The sequence below is a fragment of the Poecilia latipinna genome, unplaced genomic scaffold (genome assembly GCF_001443285.1).
Source record: "Poecilia latipinna isolate Pla-1442-1.1 unplaced genomic scaffold, P_latipinna-1.0 Scaffold1027, whole genome shotgun sequence".
In the NCBI taxonomy this organism is placed as follows: Eukaryota; Metazoa; Chordata; class Actinopteri; order Cyprinodontiformes; family Poeciliidae; genus Poecilia; species Poecilia latipinna.
Genome location: NW_015113643.1, coordinates 200,843 through 225,446, shown reverse-complemented (window position 1 = coordinate 225,446; position 24,604 = coordinate 200,843). Strand labels below are relative to the sequence as shown.

Sequence of the window (24,604 nt, the reverse complement as noted above, 5' to 3'; positions counted from 1 at the left end):
TAACATGATTAAAAAAAAAAGAAAAGCAGCAAACAATTACTTTAGTCTTCTCTGGATTAAGCCAGTGGATTTTCTGACCCATCCATTGGATATTTTGGACACACAGCGTAATTGCTCTGGACTATGGTCAAGTGCTGCCACAGAAATATAATTGTATGTCATCAGCATAAATATTGAATGAGCTGTAGTAGTTCACATTTTGAGCTAAGGGGATCATATATTTCATATAAAAGTGATCCAAGAATGGAGCCTTGAGGAATCTCACATGTGATTCTTGTTTACTATGACTTATAAAGTTACTAAATGCCGTAAAGTAGATCCAGTCAGCCAAATAAGATCTAAATCAGTTTATACACAACAACGGAGTGGAGGAGTAAATTGAAATGTTGGAGGGTGGACAGGTCATTATTAGACTTCATCAGTTAAATAATTAGGTCATTAGCAAGACTCTGGAGAATGTGACTGCATACTGAGGAGGTAATTTGGCCATTTGATTCAGATGTGTAGGACCAGGGACACATCTAGAAGTTGCAGCACAACGGCCCTTGGGAAGTTTGGGTTCCCCCCTTCAGCTCGAGGGTTGCCTTTTAAGAGGAGAAACACAAGGAGATCTTTAGCATAGAAAATTAACCCCGAAGAAATTCACAAGGACAACTAGAGAGCTTTGTTTACCACACGAATTTGAATTTATCCATCAAGGGACCATCCATTTTAATCAACATCAAAAAGTCATGTACATGTGCTAGATTAAGCCACAATGGCTAAGGATAAGTAAAACACTTACGTTTTGAATAACTGGCAGCCAGCCAGCTCTTACTCCAACAAATATTACATGGCAAACAGTCCTTTGCAATATTAGTAAAGTGCACACATTTTGCTATAGGTGACACGTTCACCTTCAAATTAAAGTTGTTGCTTTTATCAAGTAAAAGCAGTATGCTTGTCTTTGCGAGTGGAACCAACACTTTAATGTTGCTTGTTTACTTTCAGATTCTCTGTTGACCAATAAAGGCTGAATGTGGCCTTTAAATGCTCTCCGTCGCATGTAATTTGAAATACTGTGTCCCATCTCTATCTGCAGGGGGCAGCACATCACAAGATATGTTTTATTTGCTCATTTTGCATACAGAATGCTGAGAAACAAAGCTTCGCTGCATTTTTTGCTCCGGCTTTCGAGATAAAGTCATAAAGTAAAGCATAAATGTTTTTAAGGAAGTAAGATAGATAGAAAGATAGAAAGAGATAAATAGAGAGAAAGCTAGAAATAGAGATAGGTCAGGTAATTTTATTTATATAGCACATTTTCAGCAACAAGACAGAGAGAGATTCCAAATGTCTTTTTGGAGATTTGGATGAGACTGGTCAGATCCACAAAATCACTCCTCATTTAGAAGGAAAATATTTGTCACTGAAATATTTTGTAGCAATTTCTGTTTATCCAATATTGGATTCTGACATAGCTGCAAGCTGTAAATGTGGAGAGGCACAATAAGCTGCGAACTAAATTATGGGTTTGTTAAGGCCCATCTATTAGTTTAGTTTTTGTTTTCTGTGCCGTGGTCAATTATTGATTTACATCAGAACTGTGCAAGTAAATCAGTCTCAGAACATCAAACCGTACATGAGATGAAAACGCTTGTTACCGGTTGAGCTATTCGTCTGGAGGCCTGTCGACATGAGTGAGATGGTTTTAGTCAGCCCCCTATTTAAGAGGCTCCCTGTGGCTGTGTCCGTCTGAAACATGTCAGCCATACAGATGAATGGGAGGTGACATTTTCTCTTGTCTGTAATAAGAAACCCCCGGAGTGGAATGATACTCCAGGTTTATGAGTAACAACATTTTGTAATACTGTAACTTTAAACATGAAATCTGCTGATTTTATGTTTTTTTTTTTTGTTTTGTTTTTTTTTCGATTGTTTGTCCTTAAAGTTAGTGATTTATTTATGAATTAGTTTGTGCTTTTATTATTCTGGCTTCAATGTCCATCTTTTTAGATTTATTATGCAAATCTTTTTGATTTGCTCACTTTAATTTTTTTCTCTTACTCTCATGTCGAATAACAATTTTTTATAAACACATTTTGAGCTCATCTTGCAAGACTGTAGACATGCTTACATTTGTCATTTCAACTCCATGGACAGATCAGATGTGTTAAACAAGAAAAGTAGTCAACATGACGATAATGATAAATAACACAGAGATCCACTCTGTCAGACTGCCAGCTTTTTTAGAGTGTACTTCACATTTTGTTGGTTGACTGCTGGGCTGGACACACACACACACACACACACTAAAGAGGACAGAGTATGTACTAAAAATAAATGAACAAGGAACAAAAAAAAAAAGAAATAACCACAAACAACTAAAGCTTACATTCATAGGCTGTTAGCGGCAAGTCAAACATTTCAGCTAGTTTTATTTCTAGAACATCAAAGGGATTTAAGGAACACAACTTTAACCTTTTATTGCTGGATAAAACAAGTGAGAGAAAACTGAAATAATTTAGTCTCCAGACAAGAGATGAATAACCATCCAAATAGCTTGCTTTGGTTCAGAATAGCAAAGACAAAATAACATTTAACCACTTTGATCGTCAACGTCAAACACATTCAACCCTGTTTACTTTCTTGATTTGTAGTGACAAATTAGTGGCATATACGTCCCACAGTCTGTGAATTTGCTTGACCATTCACAGCTATGGTGGTGACTGTGCACAGGGCAGTTCCCTACAACAACTGACCAAATGCTGCTGTGGACACCATCTGCTGAGTGGAGAGCAAACAGAAAAAGTCACAATCTGTTTGCTGGAGCATGCATCATCTTCACGTGTTTACTGTGTCAATGTGGGCATGTGAAGAATCCATCTAATTGGCTGTGATTAATACATTTATATTCTTTTACCAACAAAACATACAATAGACAGATTAGAAAAGATTACCAATAGTTAAATTGTTTTGTTATTAGATATTTAGAGTCACATATTTGAAGCATCTGTAAAATAATTGAGAAGCAACTGCTTTTCAGCCAACTCATCGAGTTTGGACGTTAGTGGAAAAATAGGAAGTTGGATATTCCTATCAACCTCTATCACCTGTAAAGGTTTGGATATGTCAGAGTGAGAGAGGACAAAACACAATCATCAAGAGGGGCGGGGTGCCTGAGGGACAGAGAAGTATTCTGATACTGATGTACAAATTTACATAAGGTTGATGAGCCATAAGCAAGATATATTGAAGCTCATCAGTCCAGAAAAGAGGTGACCTACAGAAAGCAGCAGTATGATTTTAGAGTATAAAGATGTAATATTTTCTTTGAGAGATAAATGGGAGTAGAAAGGACAACAGAAGAATTTATAATGTCTCTTTGTGTTTTCCGAGACATTATCTGAGAATTTGGCACAAGATACAATCCAGTCTCTCACAGTCCAAGTGTTGAACTGCATGAGAATGAGATTCTGATCTATTGCGACAGCAGGGATTAGAAACAAAAAAGAGCCGTCACAGGTAGGGATATGGTATAGATGGAAAATTAGGAAAATTCAGATGAACCAAACAACATTTGTGTGTAAATGAGGGGGAGGCAGGTAAATTAACAGATTTTAAGCACCTTGGCTGAACAATTCAAAACCAGTGCACAAGAAAAATGAATGGCAGTGTGAAGGAAAGGTGAAGTGGAGGTAAGCAATTGTCAGGGATGATTTGTGTCAGAAGGATAGCAATAGGCGTGAAAGAAACGGTGAAAGGGAAAAATGGCAGTGAGTCCTGCTGTGATGTATGAGTTAGATATGGTGGCACCAGCAAAAAGACAGGGGCAAAGCCGGATGTCGCAGGGTGACATTTTCTTTGTTAGTGGCTAAAATGAACAGGATAAGGAATAGGTTTTCCTGCAGGATAGTTTAGGTTGTGAGATGAAGTTAGAGAGGCAATGCTGTTATGGTTTGGACTAAGGATGTTTAAAATGAAACTTCCTTGGTGAAGGAAAATAGAGGAATGACAGAGAAGATTCATGAATGCAGTGAAGAAGGGTTCTGCTGGAAATAGGGTGAGATAAAGGCAGAAGATCTGCACCTGTGATTTCTAAATGAATTAACCAAAAGCATAAGATTGATCTACTATTTATAAAATTTTGCCCCCCAAAACAATCAAAACTCATAGGTGGAGAGCAAAATAAAACTTTACCAATAAAAAAACAAATAGCTTCCAAAGTTATTATTTTAAAGTTATTACTTTACCACTAAATACCAAAATTGTTCCATTTTGTATTTAGTAAAGCAATTATTAACAGTTTTATTCGCCTGTATTTAATATAAATTAGTCCATGTTAGATAGGAAACAACCATTTATTAACAACAACATAAATAACAATACAAATGTCTAAATGCATTTATACAGTGGACCATCCCATAACCCTGAGCGGAATCCTTATCTGGCAGACGACCCATAACAGCTTTTACCTCAGGTTTAAAAAGCAGCCGTTCACACCTCCCACCACCACATTATCCACATCTCACTCTGACACGAAATCTCCCCATGCACCAGCCGCTCTTCTCTCCTCAGACCACCTGCCTGGACATATGATCTCTTCAGAAGATGTAAATAGGTTTGTTGAGCATAAGAAGAGCAAGAAACTTGCAGAGCCTGACAATTTCTCCTCCTGCGCCCGGAAGCCTGTGCTGACCCCCATCTTAACTCAAATCCTCAGGCTCAGTCCTGCTTCAAGCGCTTCGCCATCATTATGGTCAACAAGAATGCAACATCACCAGGATAAATGACTACAGGCCGGGGCAAACAACTCTGCAGAATATGCAGTCATCTTGAAACTACATCCTGCACCACCTAGGGAACAGGCGGACCAGAGTTCGTATTCCTCTTCACTCTGGACACAAAGGACACAAACCTCTGCAGAGCAATCTGTGAAATTCCTGAAATTTGCAGATGACTTCACTGTTATTCTGATCCAGTTCGTTGGCCCACCCTTTCTCAGAACCTGAGAAGGTCCTCACACACAGTGGATGTTTTGTTCAGAAGAAAGCAGACTTACTTACTGCAGAAACTTAAGAAGTACACAATATGTCATGGGAGATGCTGTTTATCTTCTATTCTGCCATTATTCAGTCTGCGCTTTATTTGTCCATCACTGTGTGGTTTGGCTTGTGAATTCATGTCTATGGTTTGGCTTATCCAGAAAACAGGTCAACTCCAAACTACAACAAACAATTAGGTCTGCAAAGAAAATCATAAGGGCTAATCATCTCTTTCCAAAATTTGAATAGGTCTAAGTTCAGGACAAGAGCAGCTTAAAACTCTGCAAACCTGACACATCCTGTACACAAACTGTTTAGACTTTTCCCTCAGGCTGCCTCTCTTATGAACCTTTGACACAGTGCCTGGATTGACACTATTTGCACAAATTCAACCTCATTTTCCTCTTTTATCTAAACACAGCAAAAAGACAAATAAAATATATTTTTCGTAATATTAATATAGCTATTTATTTTCTAAATGTTTCTGTTTTGAACCGAAATCAAATTCCTTGTTCCAGATTCTGATGGAGACCTTGAAAGTAAGCGTCGAATGAACAATAGTCTCGAATTCTCTCGCGATAATTGACTCTTCGACGCGACGTGTTTTGGAGCTAATCTGCTGCAGCGGCTGTCCGAGCTCGGTTGGTGGTGGAAGTAGAGCACGGTGAACAGAAACAAGGTTAGAATGCTGGGAGGGGGTGGTTGGACGTCTTAACATACAGAGATTTAATTTCAGAACGTTTTTCCATCTGTGTTTGAACTCCGAACTGCTGCACAATGTTGTTTCGGTAAAAGTTTCACGACGCTAATGTATTTTGAGTTTGTTCCTCAGCAGCTTGTTGCAAAGGGGAGTTTAGAGTTGCGAAGTTGGTTCAAGAGTTACGGATGGAGTTTTAAATAACGATCATGCATTTAGTAGCTCACATGTCCTTCTTTGTGCATGCATTATAACATGGTTTGTCAATGATTTAACACCACGTCTGCTTACAGACACACAAATAACCTCATGTACGGACGAGTCTTGATTTTACTCTGTTGTACAATGAATGACTTACGCCCTTTGAACTTTGTGACGGTCCAGCTTCAGACTTAAATGTTTCTGGGGGGATATTGTGTAATAGAGCCACTCAAAGTTCACGTACATAGTTGTTAATGTGGAGGGAAACTTATGTTTTTTTATGTTTTTATAAAAAATAAATTAGAGTAATGTGGCGTACAATCATATTATGCCAAACTGACTGGCCAGGTAAGGCTAACATTACACAGTGGTAAGATGGGAGAAACCATCAGCAGCAAAACATATCTGGTCTTTTTGGTGGAAAGAAGGCCAAGTTCAATTTACAATTTTTCACATAATTGGTCTACATGTATACCATTTGTTTGTAGAAAAATTAACACTACACACAATCCAAATGGCGAAACACAGTGGTAGCAGCATGATGCTGTGGGAAATGCTTTTCTTTTACCGTAGCAGGGAAGTTGAAAACCAGTTAGAGGCAGCTAGAGGTGGTTCTACAACATATTGACTCATCGTGATCCACGCAAATCCAGAGAAATTGAACCATGTCACAAGAGTATCCGCCTCACGGTTACTGGTTACTTTGCTTTGGAATGTCTCGCAAACTCCCAAAACAGTTTAAAGGGTGTGAGTACTTTTCAAAATAAACAATTATTTACTTTTTTTTTTTTTTGTAACCTGACCTCAGATTGGAGCATCATGTCAAAATTAAGTGGGAAGGTCCAGACCGTCCTGGGTCTTGTGGATCCAGACCAGCTGGGCCGCACCATGACCCACGAGCACCTGGTCATGAGCTTTGAGTGCAGCTACACCACACCTCCACCTGGTGACGAGGCCGTGGCAGAAAACCCGTTCCAGATGCAGCACATGCACTGGCTCCGGCAGCACCCCTACAGCTGCAGGGAGAACTTGTTCCTGTCGCAGGAGCTCAGCGCCCTACGGGATGAGCTGCTGGCCTACAGGAAGGCTGGCGGGGGCACGATAGTGGAGAACACCACGACGGGCATCGACAGGGACCTGCCTGCCCTACGACAGCTGGCCAAGGACACCGGGGTCCACATCATTGCAGGGGCCGGGTACTATATAGACTGCACCCACACTGAGGCCACCAAGAAAATGAGTGTGGAGAAGGTGAGTACCTGTGTAGTATGATCTTTTCATTGTGTCTGTGTGTGCAGTTTTCTATAGTAATAAGGCGAATTAGACTGGCTATCAAAAGTATTCACACCTCTTTTACTTTCTCACATTTTGTCACATTACAACCAAAAACTACAACAGTATTTTATTGGGATTTACACAATGGATCAAAACACAGTGGTGCATAATTTCTATAGGGATTGTTATCTGAAAAGTTGTGAAAAAGTGAACCTCTACCACAGTCAACAGTCTTCTCCAGACCTTTATCTCTGACCTGTCTGGTGTTTTCTTTCCTTTTCATGATGCACTTGTGTTTTTTACTAAAATTAGATTCCACTCAAATGACTCACTTTGCTTAACAAGTGACTTCTGGAATTTTTTTACGGGTATCAGAGTAAAGGATGCTGAATATAAACTCAGGCCCAACTTTAAATTAATCCATTTAACTTTGTGGTTGTAACCTGACAAAATGTGATAAAAAGGGGCTGCAATTATAAGTCTGGAGGACCGCTACTTGATATTGCTGTGCTGTTGTTTTCATCCATCACACCTTCTCTCAACACTTTGTGTTAATATGCAAAGATTTTCTCTGAAACTTTGGATTGATTTGGATGGATCTCTGGCTGTTCAGTCTTTCTGTATTGACACATTGACAGTGTGCATGCACTCGTATTAATATTCAAAACTGCTGTTCAAGTTTATGTCTGTTCACGGAGAGAAGAAGAGGAATGTCACTAACTTGTCAGTCGCTTGTCTAAAACGGGATGTTTTCCATCTTTCACTCCTCGTTTCCATCAGCTCACGGATAACATCGTCAGCGAGGTGCTCCACGGCGCTGACGGCACAGACGTCCGATGCGGCGTGATAGGTGAGATCGGCACCGGCTGGCCCATCACGGAGAGCGAGAAGAAGGTGTTGAGAGCCACGGCCCACGCTCAGTCTCAGCTGGGTTGCCCGGTTATCATCCATCCTGGCAGGGACCCGGCCGCTCCAGTTGAGGTCGTCCGGATTCTCCAGGAAGCCGGCGGTGACATTAGCAAAACTGTCATGTCTCACCTGGACAGGTGAGAAGTTCATCAGACCCAGGTTCTGGAACGGGGCGCCCCACCGTATCTGCTGGCCAGCTTCCTTACCACATTTACCTTCATTGCTCTCATGAAAAATCTGCTAAAAGCGTATTATGCTTTGAACTTTTCTTTTTTCCGTTGTGAATGTTTGTGCCACATACTCAACACATAACAAGAACTGCATACCCAAGTTTGAATTCACTGATTTGAACCAGTTGGTCTTCAGTTAAAGACCCAGCTTTTAACCAAAACCTATACATTTTCAACAGTGTTTTAAGTCAGGCCTTAGGAAATCCATTTAAGAAACATCACATAGGCTTTCAACCATTTCCATGCTTAGTTAAGAGAAAAGTCATACTTTTACATCAAACTCTTGTTTTTTTTTAATCACTGTAGTTGTGGATAACTGTTCTAATTAATCATTAAACATCCAAAGTTAATGACAAACATGCTCATCAGGATTATATTTAAAGATCCGACCAGCAAAACACGCAATTTTCAGTTGCACATTTCTGAAATGAAATAAAAAGCTGAACATTTAACTCGGACAATGACGTAAATAAAACATAGTATTATGATGGCTTCTGTGATACAAAGTTCAAATCTAAATATCTAAAGACTGCTTAGTTACCGCTTAGATCCTCAAAAGAGTTTGGTGTGAAATATGGCAACGATTTCTTTCGGATTCTCGTAAAACACTGGCGTCACGATGAAGCTAAATGAGTCAGGTTTCCGCTTCTTTCATTCAGGACTATATTTGATGAAGGCGAGCTGCTTGAGTTTGCAAATATGGGGAGTTACCTGGAGTACGACCTGTTCGGAACGGAGATGCTGAATTACCCGTTTAACCTTAAAGTGGACATGCCCAGCGACAGCCAGAGAGTGAGAACGTGAGTGATGCCGCTGCTCTCAATCAAAAGTTTTTCCTCTTTTGTAAGGGATCCAACATTCTTTGTTCAAACACTTCTAATTTAGTGCATTAGTATGCATTATCTGCTTTATGTCATGCTGTTATACTAAAATATGACGTTTATGCCATTGAGTTGATTTATGTGCCATCCCAATTCCAGTGAAGTTAGGAAATTTTGTAAAACATATGTATATATATATATATATATATATATATATATATATATATATATATATATATATATATATATATATATATATATAATAGTTTGCAAGCCCTTTTCTAGCTTTATTCAATTCAATTCACTAAGATATGTAATGTTCAGTTAAACCTGATCTTGTTTTTGCAGTTGTTCACTTTTGCATTTGATGCCTCCAACACATTACAAAAAGTTGGGATAAGGGCAATAAAATATTGGAAAAGTTGAGAATGCTCAAAATAAACTTATTTGGATCCTTCCTGCGGTGAACAGATTACTTGGAAACAGGCGAGTGTCATGACATTTCTAAAAGACTGAGTCATTCCTAATTAAGGATAGGGTGACATTCCCCTTTGAGTCCCCTTTGTGAACATCTGTGTGAGCAAATTGTCCAACAGTTTAGGAACTAACTTTTTCACCAAACTATTGTGAGGAATTTACGAATTTCATCACCTACAGTCATTCAAAAGCCAATAACACTGACAAGCGCTGCCAGTTTCCCTGGTTCCAAGCTCATCTGCGATGAACTGATGCAAAGTGGAAAAGTGTTCTTTGGTCTCATGAGTCCACATTTCAGATTGTTTGTGGAAATCATGGACATTCTTTCTTCCATGCTAAGAAGGAAAAGGACTGTTATCAGCTCCCAGTTCAAAAGCCATCATCTGTGATAACATGGTGGTGTGTTGCACATCTGTGAAGGCAACATTAATGCTGAAAGGTGTATAAAGTTTGTGGAGCAACATATGCTGCCATCTAAGTGGCATCTTGTCAGGGTCACTCCTGCTTATTCCATTGTCAAGCCCGTTATAACATTGTAGCTTTATAGTTAAAGAGTATGATTACTAGACTGGCCTTCCTGCAGTCCAGACCTGCCTCCCATTGAAAATGTGTGCCGTGTTATGAATTGCAAAACACTGCAGCGGAGACGCCAGATTGTTGTGTTACAAGTTTTTACATCAAGCAAGAGTAGGAAAGAAATCCACCTGCAAATCTTCAGCTCCAGTGTTCTCATTTCCTAAATGCTTTTTGAGTGTTGTTAAAACGAAAGGAGATGTAACACAGTGGTAAACATGCCACAGTCCCGACGTTTTTGGAACGTGCTTCAGGTATCAAATTCCAAGTGAAAAAAAAAACAACAATAGTTTATTAATTTGTGAATTACATATCTTGTCTTTTTGAAGATAATTCAATTGAATATATGTTGATTAGGATTTTCTAATCATTGCATTCAGTTTTGTTTGTGTTTTAAACAACGTCCCAACTTCATTGGAGTCGGAGCTGTCTTTATGTTTGCAATATGCAGACTTTGCACTTTGGTATTTCACATGCTTGTTGCTGGTGCGTTTCCAGCTTGGCTTTTCTAGTGAAGGAGGGCTACGAGGACAAGGTACTGGTGGCCCACGACATCCACACCAAGAACCGCCTGACCAAGTTTGGCGGCCACGGCTACTCCCATATTCTCAAGAACATCGTGCCGAAGATGCTGACGAGAGGCATCACTCAGCACCAGGTGGACAAAATCCTAATCGACAACCCTAAACGCTGGCTGACCTTCAAATGAAACAAACAAAAGAATAATGGAAGCTGATTTGACAGAGCTGTGATTTTATTTTTTTTCAGCATCACACAATGAACATTTTGAGATCATTACAATAATCACAACCATTTGTTTAACCCACAATGGTTAAACATAAATAGTGCTAGTGATTTTTTTTTCTGTGTTTTGTAAACATAATAGTTTGCTGCAGATTGTTCAGATGAAGAACTTTTAGAAATATATTTTAAATTAGAACTTGAGATCTACTAATGAATGGGCCAATTTTCCCTTGACTGACTCTCATCGGTAGTTGGCAGATCAAATACTGAGGCATATGACTTTAGTTTTCCTTTTTATTACATGTATGAAAGCTCAGTTGTCTTTAATATTTAATAACCAACAAGATGCACTTCTTTATTGATTTTAACCAAAAACAGATACGATTGTTGGTGCATGGAAACAATTAAAAAAAAAGTGTAATTGAGGCCTTGCTAATTAGTACTGTGGTGTATTATATACTATTTGCTTTGTGTTTTTGATGATACAGTTTTCACTTTGTTGTCAAGACTTATAATTTCCCCTCCGTTTCATGTGCTTTTCCCCCTCTGGCCTCCTCAACTGATTCAAATTAGGAATGCACTGATCTACTGTAGTTGTGCAGCGTCTTATCAAGTCCAGAGGACCCCAAAACATTTCACACTACATTCAATCATTCACACACACACATTCACACGCTTATATATTATGTTCATCAAAATCAGACAAATGTTAGGGACATGTGGTTTTATGCATCAAAAAGAAAATAATGCTGTTATTTTCTCCTCCCAGTACAGTGAATATATATTTTTTTTATCTTAATCGGTCAGTTCTGAAATTGCTTGGTCAGACCTCAAAAACCCGAACTTGGTATTAGTCATCAAAAGCCTAATCTACAAGAAAAAATATTTTTTTCTTTCCACTTTTGATCATGCATTAGTCACTTTGCAAAGGAGTTTTGCTCAGTATTTGTGCTTTTTCTTTTCTTGTTTTGATCTCATTGGTTGGTCAAACTTAGCAATACACCAACTGATCAGCCAGAGATTGGAATCAGCAAAGTTGATTCAAACGTACTACCACAGTCAGCTGTAATGGTTCTTAAGAATTTTTTTTTTTTTGAAAAAACAGCAGACAAAATCGGCAAATCAGATCTAAATGAAAACACAAATCTATCGACTATAGAAAACCTAATCAGCGCATCTCTAAGTAAAACTATTTGATTTGTTTTTGTGATTATTAGTCATTTCATAAAGGAGGGGCTTTTTTATGTTGTTTTGATTGGCCAAAATGACAAAATATTATCCCCTTTGATTGTATTCTCTGGAGAGGTGCCCACACATATGGTGCTACAGTAATTACCTTTTTTTTAATTTAAACATCATCGCTCCTCCTCCATTTGAGACATCTCTGTGAACATGCTTCCTGGCAGGTGAATAAATGAGTCTGCTCGTAATCAGTATGCTCCTCGGATCTCGTCTCCGTGTGCTCGTGTTAGATGAGATGTCCTGTTGGCCCCTCATTGGGTGTCTCCGTGTGCCTGTGGGAGAACGCTGGCGGGTCGGCCCAGATGAAGGACGCGTCCTTCCCTCATCTGGGAACAGGTGGCCTCACAGGGTGACTTCAACACATGATCAATGGCGAGATCGCCACAGCTGACTGCGCACCATGAACAAGTACATAAGTTGGATTAATCATGTCAGGGCGTTACAAAGGAAGCCAGATGATTCCATTTTACATTTTTTCTGATGTTTCTGATCAGGGAAAGCATAAAGTTCAGTAAGCAGATTGGTGAATGTTTCAGAGTTTTAGGAAAGATATGTCAGTGTCGCTGTCCAGTTTTGGTGACTAAACAGGCTACCCTGCTGCTTAAACCAGATGCCATGTTTGACACACACACATGAAAAATGACTTGCACTGATCATTTTGCCAATATACTTGTGCTTCATAAACATCACATCATTAGATGCTGCACAGTGTTAAAATGTCAACGTCTTATAAACATGCATCACGATTTTTAACATCTTTGCCCAAAATGCAGTGGCTTGAACTGTTTTTTTTTGTTTTTTTGTTTTTTCTTATTGGTGAATAAAGCACAAAAATTGACAAACACTGACGTGAGTAGTGGTAATGTGGGTATATAATAAGCGTCTGTGAGTAAGTGCTAAATGTAGACACTTGAAACTTTCAATTTACCACAGCAGCTACAGTTAGTTAATTTGTAAAGCCTATAACAGTTCATTGAGAGCGCACAAGCAACAAAACATCAACCTGACTTTGCTGTACAAAATGAAAACTGGAGTTACACTCTCAGCTCCTCACTGCTGCAAAGTAGAGTTTCTTTGTGCATGACTTCCTGCAAATCTCTTGGAATGATGTTCAACAGAAACGGTGAGCTCTTTCCGTCTCTGATGTCCCGGGTGGACTGAGCAGGAGCTGTGAAAGCAAGCTTATATGTAGAGAGTCGGACCCAATTCCTCCAGCCTGCTTCAGTCAGCATACAGCATGAAGCCGGAGAAGGTGCTGTACTTGTTGTTGTTTCCGCCGTGCGCCTTCCCTCCGTCCAGCTTGATGTAAATCTCATCCCCGGGTTCCAGGTGGAGAACGACGCTGTTGCTGGCGTAGTCGTAGTTTTGGTCCGCGTCCTGCGCGATGGCGCTAGCTCTCACCTGAAAAGGAAAGATTTCTACTGATTAGATTCAGAATCAGAACCATCAACATTTTTGATGAATACTAAAACGGTTTATCAGTGTATTTGAACATTTGTCATCACCTTGACTTTTAAAGCAGGAGATGTATTTGTGCGTAAAAGCGCAAAAGGCATAAATTGTGCCGTTTTATCCTGAACTGCAGTCCTGGTGACCCCTCAGTAGATTTCACTCGGTAATCAGAACCATGGACAGTTCGATCAACAATGGATTTTTTTTTTTTTTTTTTACGTACAAGATCCGTTCAGGTAAAACGAATCAAACCCTGGTTTCGATTCTCACCTGGTTGTTTTTGCAGAGGTCAGCCCACATGCTTGTTCCATCCCCGCCTCGCATCAACACATGGTAAACGAAGAAGTAAATTCCGGGTATGGAACAGGTGAATTTTCCTGTTGATGGGTCGTAGTGGTTGCCGAGATTTGTGACCACGTCGTCAAATTTTAAAACTTCATAGCCCTCATGCTGCTTCTTCAGCCCTGCGTAAAACGCTATCTTTGGCACCGTGTTGTAAGTGGCTGCGCTGATGGCACCGGTTGGTCCATTCGCTCCTGGTAGCCCAGGTGGACCTGGTGGTCCAGGTGCTCCTCTCTCCCCGGGTGGACCCGCCGGTCCCGGTGGCCCCGGCTCACCAACCGGACCCCTGGGGCCCATCCTCCCGACGCGCCCCGGCTCTCCCTGGGGACCCTGGATGAACGTCGGCAGCGACTGCACCAGGCGGTTGTCTTTGTTCGGGTGGGTCGCTTTCGCCGTGGCTGCCGTCGCGGTCCCATGGGAATCGCACACCATCTGACAAGATCCGAGCATCTCATAGCGGGCAGGATTTCGGGCAGGAGTTCCGGCAGAGTTCACCATGACCGGAATCAGCACCACCAGCACCAGAACCAGCGCCACGCCGCAAACACCAGTTGCGATCATCTGCGCCCTGCGTATTCGCGGCGTTCTTCCAATTTGGTGGTCTTCCAGCCTGCTTGAGGGCGATATAATTGCAGAAGAAAGAATCGGACCCGTCCTTGAATTGCACCGCAACCTCTGGAGGTGGAAAAGTCTTTAAACCGCTGCGCAAAAGTAACCATCCAAAACTTTTACGCCTTGGAGGATCGATCCAGCCGGCTCATCTCCACCTTCTTCAGAAGACTTTCATGGGAGACGAGGACATGAAGACTGCAGCTTTCTGCAAGTTTCAGCTTATAGCGCGGAGCAACACAGAGAAAATGGGCTCAAACTGAAGCGCTACTCCTTTCTGGAATTGAAGAGTGAGGGGAGGGGTGGACATGATGGATGGGAAAGAGTCGGTGCGTTTCTTCAATCAAATTGGAGAGGATGAACAACATACAAACACTGATGCAACTTCAAACTTTGAAAATAATAAAAAAAGTTGTTTTGTTTTTTTGTCTTTTTTTGTCTGTGGAGTAAAAGGAGAGGTTTATTTTATATGGATCAGTTTTCCAATTGATTGTTTCAAAGCTCCATCCTACAATATGTTGTAAGGGCTTATCCAAACAACTTCAACTTAATTAGCTCCATTTAAGACAAAAGGTCACACCTCAGTGGCTCCCTGTGTCCAATTTATCATTTGGAGAAAATCTATAGAGCCACTGAAAGGAGGAGAGGAGTCAGTAGGAGCTGGCGTTGAAGGATGACTCCACAGATCTACTGATGAAACCAGTGTTGGGCCATTTACAGGAAAAGCTGGCAAAAATAACTTAATTATCTAGCAGTTAGCATCAAGCAGTGGCTGTTGGTTAAAAACGGTAGCACAGATCTGATAAATCATAGGTATTTGGAATGAGATCAGAACAAATCATGTCATAACTTGCTCCACACAGATTTCCGGGGGAGGGGATTATATAAAAAAGCGATCCCAGTTATAGCTCACATTAAGAGGAATGTGTACATTTTGTATATTTCCTTTAAATATGAACATCTCTGAATTTCAATTGGGAAGTAAAGGTGAAAGTGATGCACACATTTCTGAAGCGTTGATTGTGCCAGAATTTCAATTCTGAGAACTTTAGGGGGGGGGACAAAAAAAAGTCTGTTAATTTGACTGAGACCTAGATAGAGCCACTGCTAAAACTTTAGGCTGTCATCAGATGTGTTTGTGCAGTAAAGAGAATCAAGCAGTTAGAGCCATACCCCTGCACTCTCCCCTCCATCCTGATTGATCTCATCCAGCTTCTCATTAGGTTTTTGTTCTCTTCTCTTAAAGAGTTTTGCAGGGGAGCTGAAAGCACAACAGTGTATCACACAATGCAAGAAGAAACCCGTTTTCACAAAACAGAAATATTTCAACTATTTTAAAATGTATATATAAACAGTATTCTTATTGTTTTATTAGATTTTTTTTTTAATAACTTTTTAAAATTAGTATTTTTATTATAATTGATTTATTAGATGCTAAATATTCTCAGCTCCTCAATTATTATCATTATTTTAATTTTCATTTCTTGTATGGTGTTTTATATTTTGATAGATATTGTCATGGCTTGTCCTTGTGAGACTAATCTACAATGCAATTCTGCTTTGCAGGTTTAAAACCTAGGCTAAAATAAAAAAAATACTATAAAGTAAAAGAAAAAGAAGGTTACAGATAAAAAAAAAAGAAAATTTCAGGCTGCAGTTTGAGTAATTTATTTAGAGGGTGGGGGAAATCCAGTTATTAGAAATAATTGGGTTTGAACAAACTGATGTCAATATTGGCACTCCACCCACTCTTTTACCAATAACAATAATTATGCAAGAACTAGAAAGAGGAGCATTCTGTTTCCACTCAAAAGTCAAAATGTTGAACTTTGAGCAGCATTCAACAGGAGATAGTATGCGGTCCCTGATTCAAAACTTTAATCTTCTTCCCATGAAGTCATTCTTTAGTTGATCTGGATGCATCCTTGGAGTCACTGTGATGAAAAATAAAAATCCCTCTTCATCTTCAACTTTCTGGCAGATAATTCAAGGTTTTGAGCCAAAACACACTGTTTGAAGCCATGCATCATTTCATCCATCTTGGAAAAAGAAATTAAGTTCCATACGAATATATGGTGTGGACTTTTCTTTGCACTCTTCCCCTGACTGATGCTTTCTATAAAAAGATTTTGCTCAATCCTTTGTAACCTCTCTAGAAAATATGTGTTTGGGTTTTGGATGCACATAAGCAAATATCAAGAAAATCCAACGAGGACAGTTGGAGTTTAATTCAGGTTAATCCAATTCACCATCACAGACAGCAGATGTAAACTCAAGGAAAAATTAAAAGTTGAAACTAAATTGAAAAGTGTATTACTTTAAGGGCCTAACCTTCATTAAAGCTTTTTATTTTTTTTCCACTAATAAATTAGCTTGTTTTACAGCTGAATTAAACGGAACAAATGTAAAAGTATATGCATAAAAAACTTTGAAGTAATTTATCATGATCTGTTTTTTTTTCATCACAATAAATGTATAAAAGGCTGTGTGTACACCTTGCAGAGACACTATACATGGTTTAAGTGTATATAAATACATTCAGTTTCAGTTTTTCCCTGAAACATGGTCCCGTGTAATTTTCAGTTTGTTATTGAGTGGCAGGTGTTGTTATTGGGTTCGTTCCAAGAATACTCCACCACCGAGCTCTAGCCTTGGGACTAGTTAGATATGAACAAACAACCAATGGTTCTGGCATTGGGCTGGTATATCTGGATGAAGGTGAACATTTTGAAACAGAAAGCAATCTGCAACATAAGAATGAAGTCATTCTTGGCCAAGTCATGAAAGATTTGGTCAGGATTACATTGAAAAACTAACTAAGGATAATTCACAGAATCACTGTACGGTGTTGTGAAAAAGCATTTAGCCTCTCACAGATCCTTCAGATTATCAAACAAATATTCATATCAGATTAAAAGAACCTCAGTAAATACAAAAGCAGCTTTTCAAATGAGAATTTATTTAACTAAGTGGGGGGAAAAAAACTATCCAAACAAACCTGAAAAACTAATTATCTCCTAAAGCTAATAACTGGTTGTAGCTGGTAATAACCGCCTCAAGTGTTTGTAACAACTACCCATCTGTATTTTACATCTTCGGAGGAATTTGACCTTCCCTTGTTTGTAAAATTGTTTCAATTAAACCATTGTTGTGTTTTTGAACACTAACAGCATGTTTAAGATTAGGCTACAGCCTCTAGTTAAATTTAAGTACAGTCTGGGACCATGTGGAAAATCTTTCTCTGGGATTTTCTTCTAAAGAGCAGAGTTCATGGTTCAGTTGCTGAAAGTCTCCAAAGTCCTGAAGCAACAAAGCATGTCCAAACCATCACACCACCATTTTTAAGATATGTTTTGTTAGTTGTACGCCAGATGTAACGAGGGACACACCTTCCAATAAGTTCCTCTTCTCTCTCATTAGTTCACAGAAGGATTTACCAAAAGTTTTAGAGATAATCCAGATAATAATTCCAAAGGCAAATAATTGTTTTGAGTTTTATTTTACTTAGCGGTATCAGAGTAAAAGGGCTGAACACAAATGCATAGCACACGTTCAGCTTTTTATTAGTAAAAACCTTTGAAAATCATGTATCTTATCCCTTCCACAATAATCCAGTATTATGTGTTGATCATAAAATCTGATTAATAGTCATCTGGTGTTCTTATGAAAAACGTGAGGAAGTTAAAGCTGTGAAAATACTTCTCCAAAGCGACTGTATATGCCCTCTACGGTTTGACGCAACTAATTGGTGTTTAGTCATTATGGTGTCAGACTAGATTTAAGTGTCTTACAGGTGTTTGCAAGTTTAAAGGGCAGCACATGTAAGCTAAGACTCATTATCATTTCTAAAAGCACACATTTTCTGTGGGAAGCATGATACATAGACAAGTATATAAGTGAACAGTATATAAAACTCTGCTGCACAGTCACTCATGCACAAACACAGTAGGACATACTGTGGCGGCTATGAGTCAGTGAGCACTTGTTAGTGGTCAGACTCCTTCCCTCCAGTTGGCACAAACCTCCAGTGACTCAGGGAGACTTGTCGACCAGGAGCCAGCATGAACAACAGTGTCAAAACTCACCGAAAGCTGTGGGAAGGCAAACAAAAATCAACTTGTGATAGATAATTTTTTGCACTTTCGCACGACTGAATCAGATCCTAAATATCGCATTTAAAGCTGGAAAAGGGAGTGACTTGCTGCTTGTCCGCAGCTCATTTCCATCACTCCTGTCCAGTGCAGGATCTTCGTTACACGGCTCACTGTGCCCAGAGTTTCCTCTGGTGGTGGAGAGCCCTGACAGGTTGTTTTGAGTCTCAGCTTCAGAGTTCATTTACAACCAGTCAGGCAGGAGTCCACCGGGAGTCTGATGATTTTTCTGACACCCAGACAAGCAGATGTTCAGAGGACATGAATAAAACATACAGCCCATCTGACCACGGAGCGAAAGCTCGACGAGAGCCTAATAAAATATGAGGTGTGATTTCGGTTTGCGAGGAAAAAAAGATGAAAAAAAAAGGAAAAGCTTTGTCAGATAAGTGGGATAGGGCATGAAATATGTATGACCTTAATGTAGCCTGGTCAGATTGGCTAAGCGAGGTTCAAATGTGGTTATGACAATCAAAGCTGAGACAGGTTTGTCAAGGAGCTGAAGTGGTGAATGGGAAGGAAAGTGAATGGACCCCTCATTAGCAGCCAGGAGTATGAACAGAAACATTATGTGACCCAAGTGTTTATCAACCGATAACACACCATGTGTGCTCCGCCTCAGTATTTTTCTCATTCTGCTCTTTCTGAATCTGGCTGTTTATTTCTTTTTTTGTCTCCACTGAAAAAGCAAGAGAAGGCTGGACTCGACCGTTGAGCACAGCAGGGGGTGGCAACAGCGTGCGCTTACACACCACCCACTCAAAGCTGCTCCTGCCCCGTGTTTTAGATGGAGAAGCAATCACAGTTGTCCTTGGTGGGACATTCAAGCAAAAATCAAGGTGCGATTGTGTTATTTGATTTCATTATTTAATTCCAGGGGACCAGCTAACAATTTGGGTGCATGTCCTTGTGTCACTGAGTCTTTTCATATTTCAATTACCGGCGTGGGAGGGGTGTCCTTGTGTGGACTTAGGAAATAATCAATTCAGATTAGATGAGTTATAACCGCACAGAAGAATATCTCAAAATAGATTTGGAGCTCATGCCTCACATAGTTATAGTTCTTGTCAGACGTTTCCATCCAATAATCAGTAGCATGGACGCATTATCCGCCATGCACTTTTAATGACACGATTTTTAGGGTGAAAAACTTTTTTTTTTTTTTTTTTTAAACTGTAGCATTTTTAAAAACATTTTTGACTTAATTTACATTAACTTGAAACTTTACAGGACCCAAATCGTACATATAGTTACAATATATATGTATACACACTCACCAGCCACTAGGCACACACCTGTTCAGTTGTGAACAAAAACAGCGGCTCAGCCAATCACATACCAGCAACTTTGCGCACCAACGCATCAAGATTGCTGAAGACGACTTGCTGAAGTTTAAGCCGAGATTCAGAATGGGAAGGAAAGTTTATTTGAAAGAGTTTAAACGTGGTGTTGTTGGTGCCAGGTGGGCTGATTTGAGTGTTTCGGAAGCTGCTGGGATTTTCATGCTCAACCAGCTCTCTGGTTTACAAAGAACGGTAAAAGAAAACATCCAGTGAGAGGCAGGTTTGTGGATGAAATCAGTAACATCAGACAAGAAACCGCAGTCTTCAAGAGTGTTGAAAAGGCATGGACTGTGCTTAAAAGAGAAATCTGTGCAAGAAATCCATCTAATTAAAGTGAATTCTTCCTGTTTTCCCAAAAGAAATGCAGCCAGATTTCAACCAGGAACCTGTTGATTTTTACTAAAAGTCTGTGGCTGAGGTTCAAAATGTTTAGAGGACATTTAACCAAATAAGTCGGCATGAATTATTGTTATGTCTGTCAAAGAGAAAATTCACGATAAATTTAATCTTGTGTTTCCAATTTTTGTCTTTAGAACATGTATGTTGCATAATCATCCCCGTTCAAAAAAATAATAATAATCAAAAACCACAGTCATGACGTTTATGCGTGAGTGAATTTCAGTGTCTTACTTCAGCTTAACAGTCTGATAAATGAACTGTGAGACCAATCTAGTTTTTATTAGCTTGATGTGTAAAAAGGATAAAAGAGCAACACAATGAAATTACCAGCTGTGTTTAGGTCAGAGGAGTGTGAGAGCCAGATGGTGCAAACTGTGAAGTGAGATGGATGAGTCAGCCAAATGCATAGAGGTGGTCCAGTGCAGTTTTTGACATTAAACTGTGAGCAACCTTTAAGAAAAATACGGAGATGTAGAGAATCAGTTAAACTTGGATAATTTTTTTACCTTCCCAACATGTCAGATTAACACTAATCAGTTGGAACATAATGATAATCTGCCAAATAGTCACTTGGTTGTTATGACGCAAAGCATTTCTGAGCAGGCACTGGAGGTCCAGTTCAATCTGGACTGACCTTTGGCCCCTAAAACATCATCAAATCACATCAGTTTGGTAACTATCAGAAATTGATTGAACCCTTCGGTTTTTATGTAGTTCTTAGAGTTCTCCCATTAGAGTTTTAATTGTTTTCTTTGTATTAGTTTGATAATAAGAACCTGAATCGAGTAGCTTATGCTGAAGCGGTTGTGTATACCATGTGAGTCTAATGTGGACGGATTTTTGAGGTTGTTAACTTGAATGAAGTCATCCTCTGTAGCAGCGGTGAGTCTTGGTCTTCTGCTTTCATCATAGCTTATTGCGACTTTTGCAGCTACAACTGTCAACAGAGTATGCATAACTGCTCAGACCTTTTGAACTTTGTCACAGTAAAACCACAAACTTTAATTTCATGTAGCCTAATTAGTAATCACGGTTTGCCTGGGCATAGTCCAATCTCAGTCTATCTCCATATGTCCTGTGAAGTTATTTTACGAAACATTAGTGAACAAACGGCATCATGAAGACAAAGGAACACATAACACTGGCCTGAGATAAAGAAGTAAAAAGAACCATTAGATTATAAAACAATATCCTAAGTCTAGAACATCTTAAGATTTGGCTCAAGAATGGCTCAGCTGAAACCCAGATCCATCCACCTTAAGTGGCAGGCTGGGCAAGGAGACGAGTAATCAGAAGAACAGTGAAGAGTTCAACTGCGACTCTAGTGGAGCTGCAAATTCAGCTGGAGTTACAGCTGAACGCTTTCAATCAAAACACCTCTGTGTGTTAGGATGGCCTAGATAAAGTTCAGAACTAAATTTAACTGAGATTCAGAGGCAAGACATGACAATTGATGTTCACATGTTCTCCATCATCTAGATGAAATCTGGTAGAAATACATCCAAAAAGACTCAGATGTCACAGCAAAGGAAAGTGATTCTAGTTTAAGTTATTGTATCAGGATCGATGCATGACATACATTTCAACTTTTGATTTTTTATGCACTTTCTGTATTACACTATAAGCATCTAATACATAAAGTCCCAATAAGAAATATTGCATCATGTGGTTGAAAACTGTAACAAAAATTTAATGTGTGTAAATATGTCTGTGATTTACTTTATCTTAACCTGAAAAAAAAAGAAAAGAAAACAGCAAAAAATGTTCAAGAACCATTCAAAGGAACTTCTGCAAATATCTTATGACTTGGGATCAGTGACTCTAGCGGTGCCTCATATTACTAATTCAGTGTTCACGTCTGGCTGTTTCTCTGCTGCGTCCTCCTGTCCTCCAGCAGGAGCTCACAGCCAAACATGTCATTGCTCACATTTTTGAATAAGACACTGAATCATGAGCTGCAGCCTGTGAAATGCTGAGGAATAATATAGGAAGTCATACAAAACGTTTCTATCCAGAGAGGAGGAAAAAAAAAAAGAAAATGTCAAGACTTCACAATAATAAATAATTCAGAGGTTACAGCAAAATCAAAGCTGTTGGTTTGAGCGTTTGAAGCGAAAGGGGAGCATTTTAATTTTGATGCAGTTTTTCTGAATTCCCAAGATTTTATAAACATTTTAAAACAAGTATTTAAGCAAGAGGAAGACGTTTTAAAAGATAAAGCAAATTAAGTTCAACTATTTCTGGGTAAACACATTGCATTCCTCCGTCCATATCTGTATGCAGAAGTCTCCACTGTTTATTCCTGGATTGTTATGACTGCGCAGAGTAAAACTTTGTGCATTGACACCTGGAGGACGGGATTACGGCAGAGGATTATGGCAAAACCAAATCCCACCCTCTCCATGCAACAACAAAAAAAATATATAAGTAGATTGATTTTCATCGAGATGTCAATCGATGCTTTGTTTTGCTGATGGCATCAGAGGGTGGAGTGTCACATTTTCTGCCGATGAGATTGAACGGCATCGAGGGGCTTAGTGGCAAACACAATCGAGGAGTGTAAACATAGCGAGGGCCACGAGAGGCCGATCAATGGCCCCAGTCTGGGATTGATTAATTACCCCATGAAAGAGACTGAGGTGTGAGAGCACCACAGAAACCTGATCAGAACAAGATTTATCACCCAATCTCTGTATCATCACCCCACCCCTCTCACTGTTTTCTTTTAAGAGCCTTTTTTCTCTCTCTCTCTTCTTAAACAAATCCGTCCCTGTTTCTCTATTTACTGACTCGACTATGTCACGTGAAAGTGGAGCAGAGTGCCTTTACTTTGCTCAGACAGGTAAAGGAAAAAAAGGGTTAAGAAAAAAAAACAAGGTTATTGCGACCTTTAATCTCAGTTCTAATTAACAATAAAAAAGAATATTAAGAACCCATGATGAGCCTTTGTGCTATAATAAGATTTAATTTGATTCTCTGAAATCTGGTTCTATGCTCATTAATTAAACAGATGAATATGGACTAAGTGATTTGCTTGTTTTAACAAGAAAAGAAGATGGAAGAAAAAAAAAACTTCAATTTAGTAGGGTGTGGGGAGGGGACACAAAAGACATTTCACCACACCTTTTGCAGAAATATTTTATCCTACATTTAAAGTGGTTAAATGTAAACTAAATACATGCTTAGATGAAAATATTTAGAAATATCTTTAAAATACCGGCTGGAATGTAAGCATTTTGATTTTATTTACATTGTAATGCACATTTACAAGAATTAAAAATTTTTAGGAAAGCTTTTAACATTTAATTTGAATTAACATCAAAACACATTTTTTTAATATATTAAGCTACTGCCAGACTCTTTCTGATCTGATTGCATGGTATCATGTCTCACAAGCACATTCTATGTAAATTCACATAAATTCACATTTTGAAAGCACCAATATTGGATTTCATATGTAAAATATGTTTACTGTTTGCTGTTATATGAAGTGATTCCCAAATGTGTTCACCCTCTTGTTAAAATGCCAAGATTTTGCGAAGTAAAAAATAAGAGGGCTGTAAATTATTTCAACTTTTTCCACATATGACAGTCAAAAGCCTGTCAACCTGTTTGAAGGACAAAGGTCTTAAAGGTTTCAATGATGCAGTGGCAACTTTTGACCCCAGACTCTTAAAATAATGCATTTTCAAACACTTTTGGATCTAAATTCTGGGATTCAGTCTTCTTTCTTTGGTTGGAATCTCTCAGGATCCCACAGCTTGACTAGACAATATCGCCCGCTCTGCCCTGCAAAGGTTCCCCAGATCTGACAGATGCTTCAGACATCTTGCGTCGACAGCCCTCTTCAAAGTGACCTAACAGATTTAATGTCAGATTTAGTTCTGCAGACTGGACAGGCCATTCCACTACATTCACTCTTCTCTCGTGATGTAATTATATTGTTGGTTTGAATGTGTGCTTGGGTGTTGAAAAATAAAATCAATCTTAAGCTTCAACTTTTTAGCAAATACCCAAAGGTTTTAAGTCAAAACTGACATACTTGGAGCTGTTCGTATTTTGATCCACTTCAATAAAAAAAAAAAAAAAATAAAAAAAATATAAATAAAAATTAA

General features: G+C 39.2%; 2 protein-coding genes across 2 annotated transcripts; one reads left to right on the top strand and one right to left on the bottom strand.

The window, feature by feature from the left end:
* Positions 1-5,615: 5,615 nt before the first annotated feature.
* pter (phosphotriesterase related) lies at positions 5,616-12,036 on the top strand. Its single transcript, XM_015051080.1, has 5 exons — positions 5,616-5,703; positions 6,731-7,173; positions 7,978-8,243; positions 8,996-9,136; positions 10,706-12,036. The coding sequence occupies exons 2-5, from the start codon at positions 6,742-6,744 to the stop codon at positions 10,914-10,916; spliced, it is 1,050 nt and encodes a 349-aa protein (XP_014906566.1). The 5' UTR covers positions 5,616-5,703; positions 6,731-6,741; the 3' UTR covers positions 10,917-12,036.
* LOC106958907 (complement C1q-like protein 3) lies at positions 11,734-14,922 on the bottom strand. Its single transcript, XM_015051081.1, has 2 exons — positions 13,916-14,922; positions 11,734-13,594 (listed from the first exon to the last, which is right to left on the bottom strand). The coding sequence occupies exons 1-2, from the start codon at positions 14,546-14,548 to the stop codon at positions 13,415-13,417; spliced, it is 813 nt and encodes a 270-aa protein (XP_014906567.1). The 5' UTR covers positions 14,549-14,922; the 3' UTR covers positions 11,734-13,414.
* Between the last annotated feature and the right edge of the window lie 9,682 nt (positions 14,923-24,604).

What these genes read in the sequence shown, in the direction of transcription:
- LOC106958907 (XM_015051081.1), bottom strand. Translation starts at nt 14,548, where the DNA reads ATGATCGCAACTGGTGTTTGCGGCGTGGCGCTGGTTCTGGTGCTGGTG. An exon ending in ACCTCTGCAAAAACAACCAG is followed by an intron (nt 13,595 to 13,915) that starts GTGAGAATCGAA and finishes TTTCCTTTTCAG; the next exon opens with GTGAGAGCTAGCGCCATCGC.
- pter (XM_015051080.1), top strand. Translation starts at nt 6,742, where the DNA reads ATGTCAAAATTAAGTGGGAAGGTCCAGACCGTCCTGGGTCTTGTGGAT. An exon ending in GTCATGTCTCACCTGGACAG is followed by an intron (nt 8,244 to 8,995) that starts GTGAGAAGTTCA and finishes TCTTTCATTCAG; the next exon opens with GACTATATTTGATGAAGGCG. An exon ending in GACAGCCAGAGAGTGAGAAC is followed by an intron (nt 9,137 to 10,705) that starts GTGAGTGATGCC and finishes GTGCGTTTCCAG; the next exon opens with CTTGGCTTTTCTAGTGAAGG.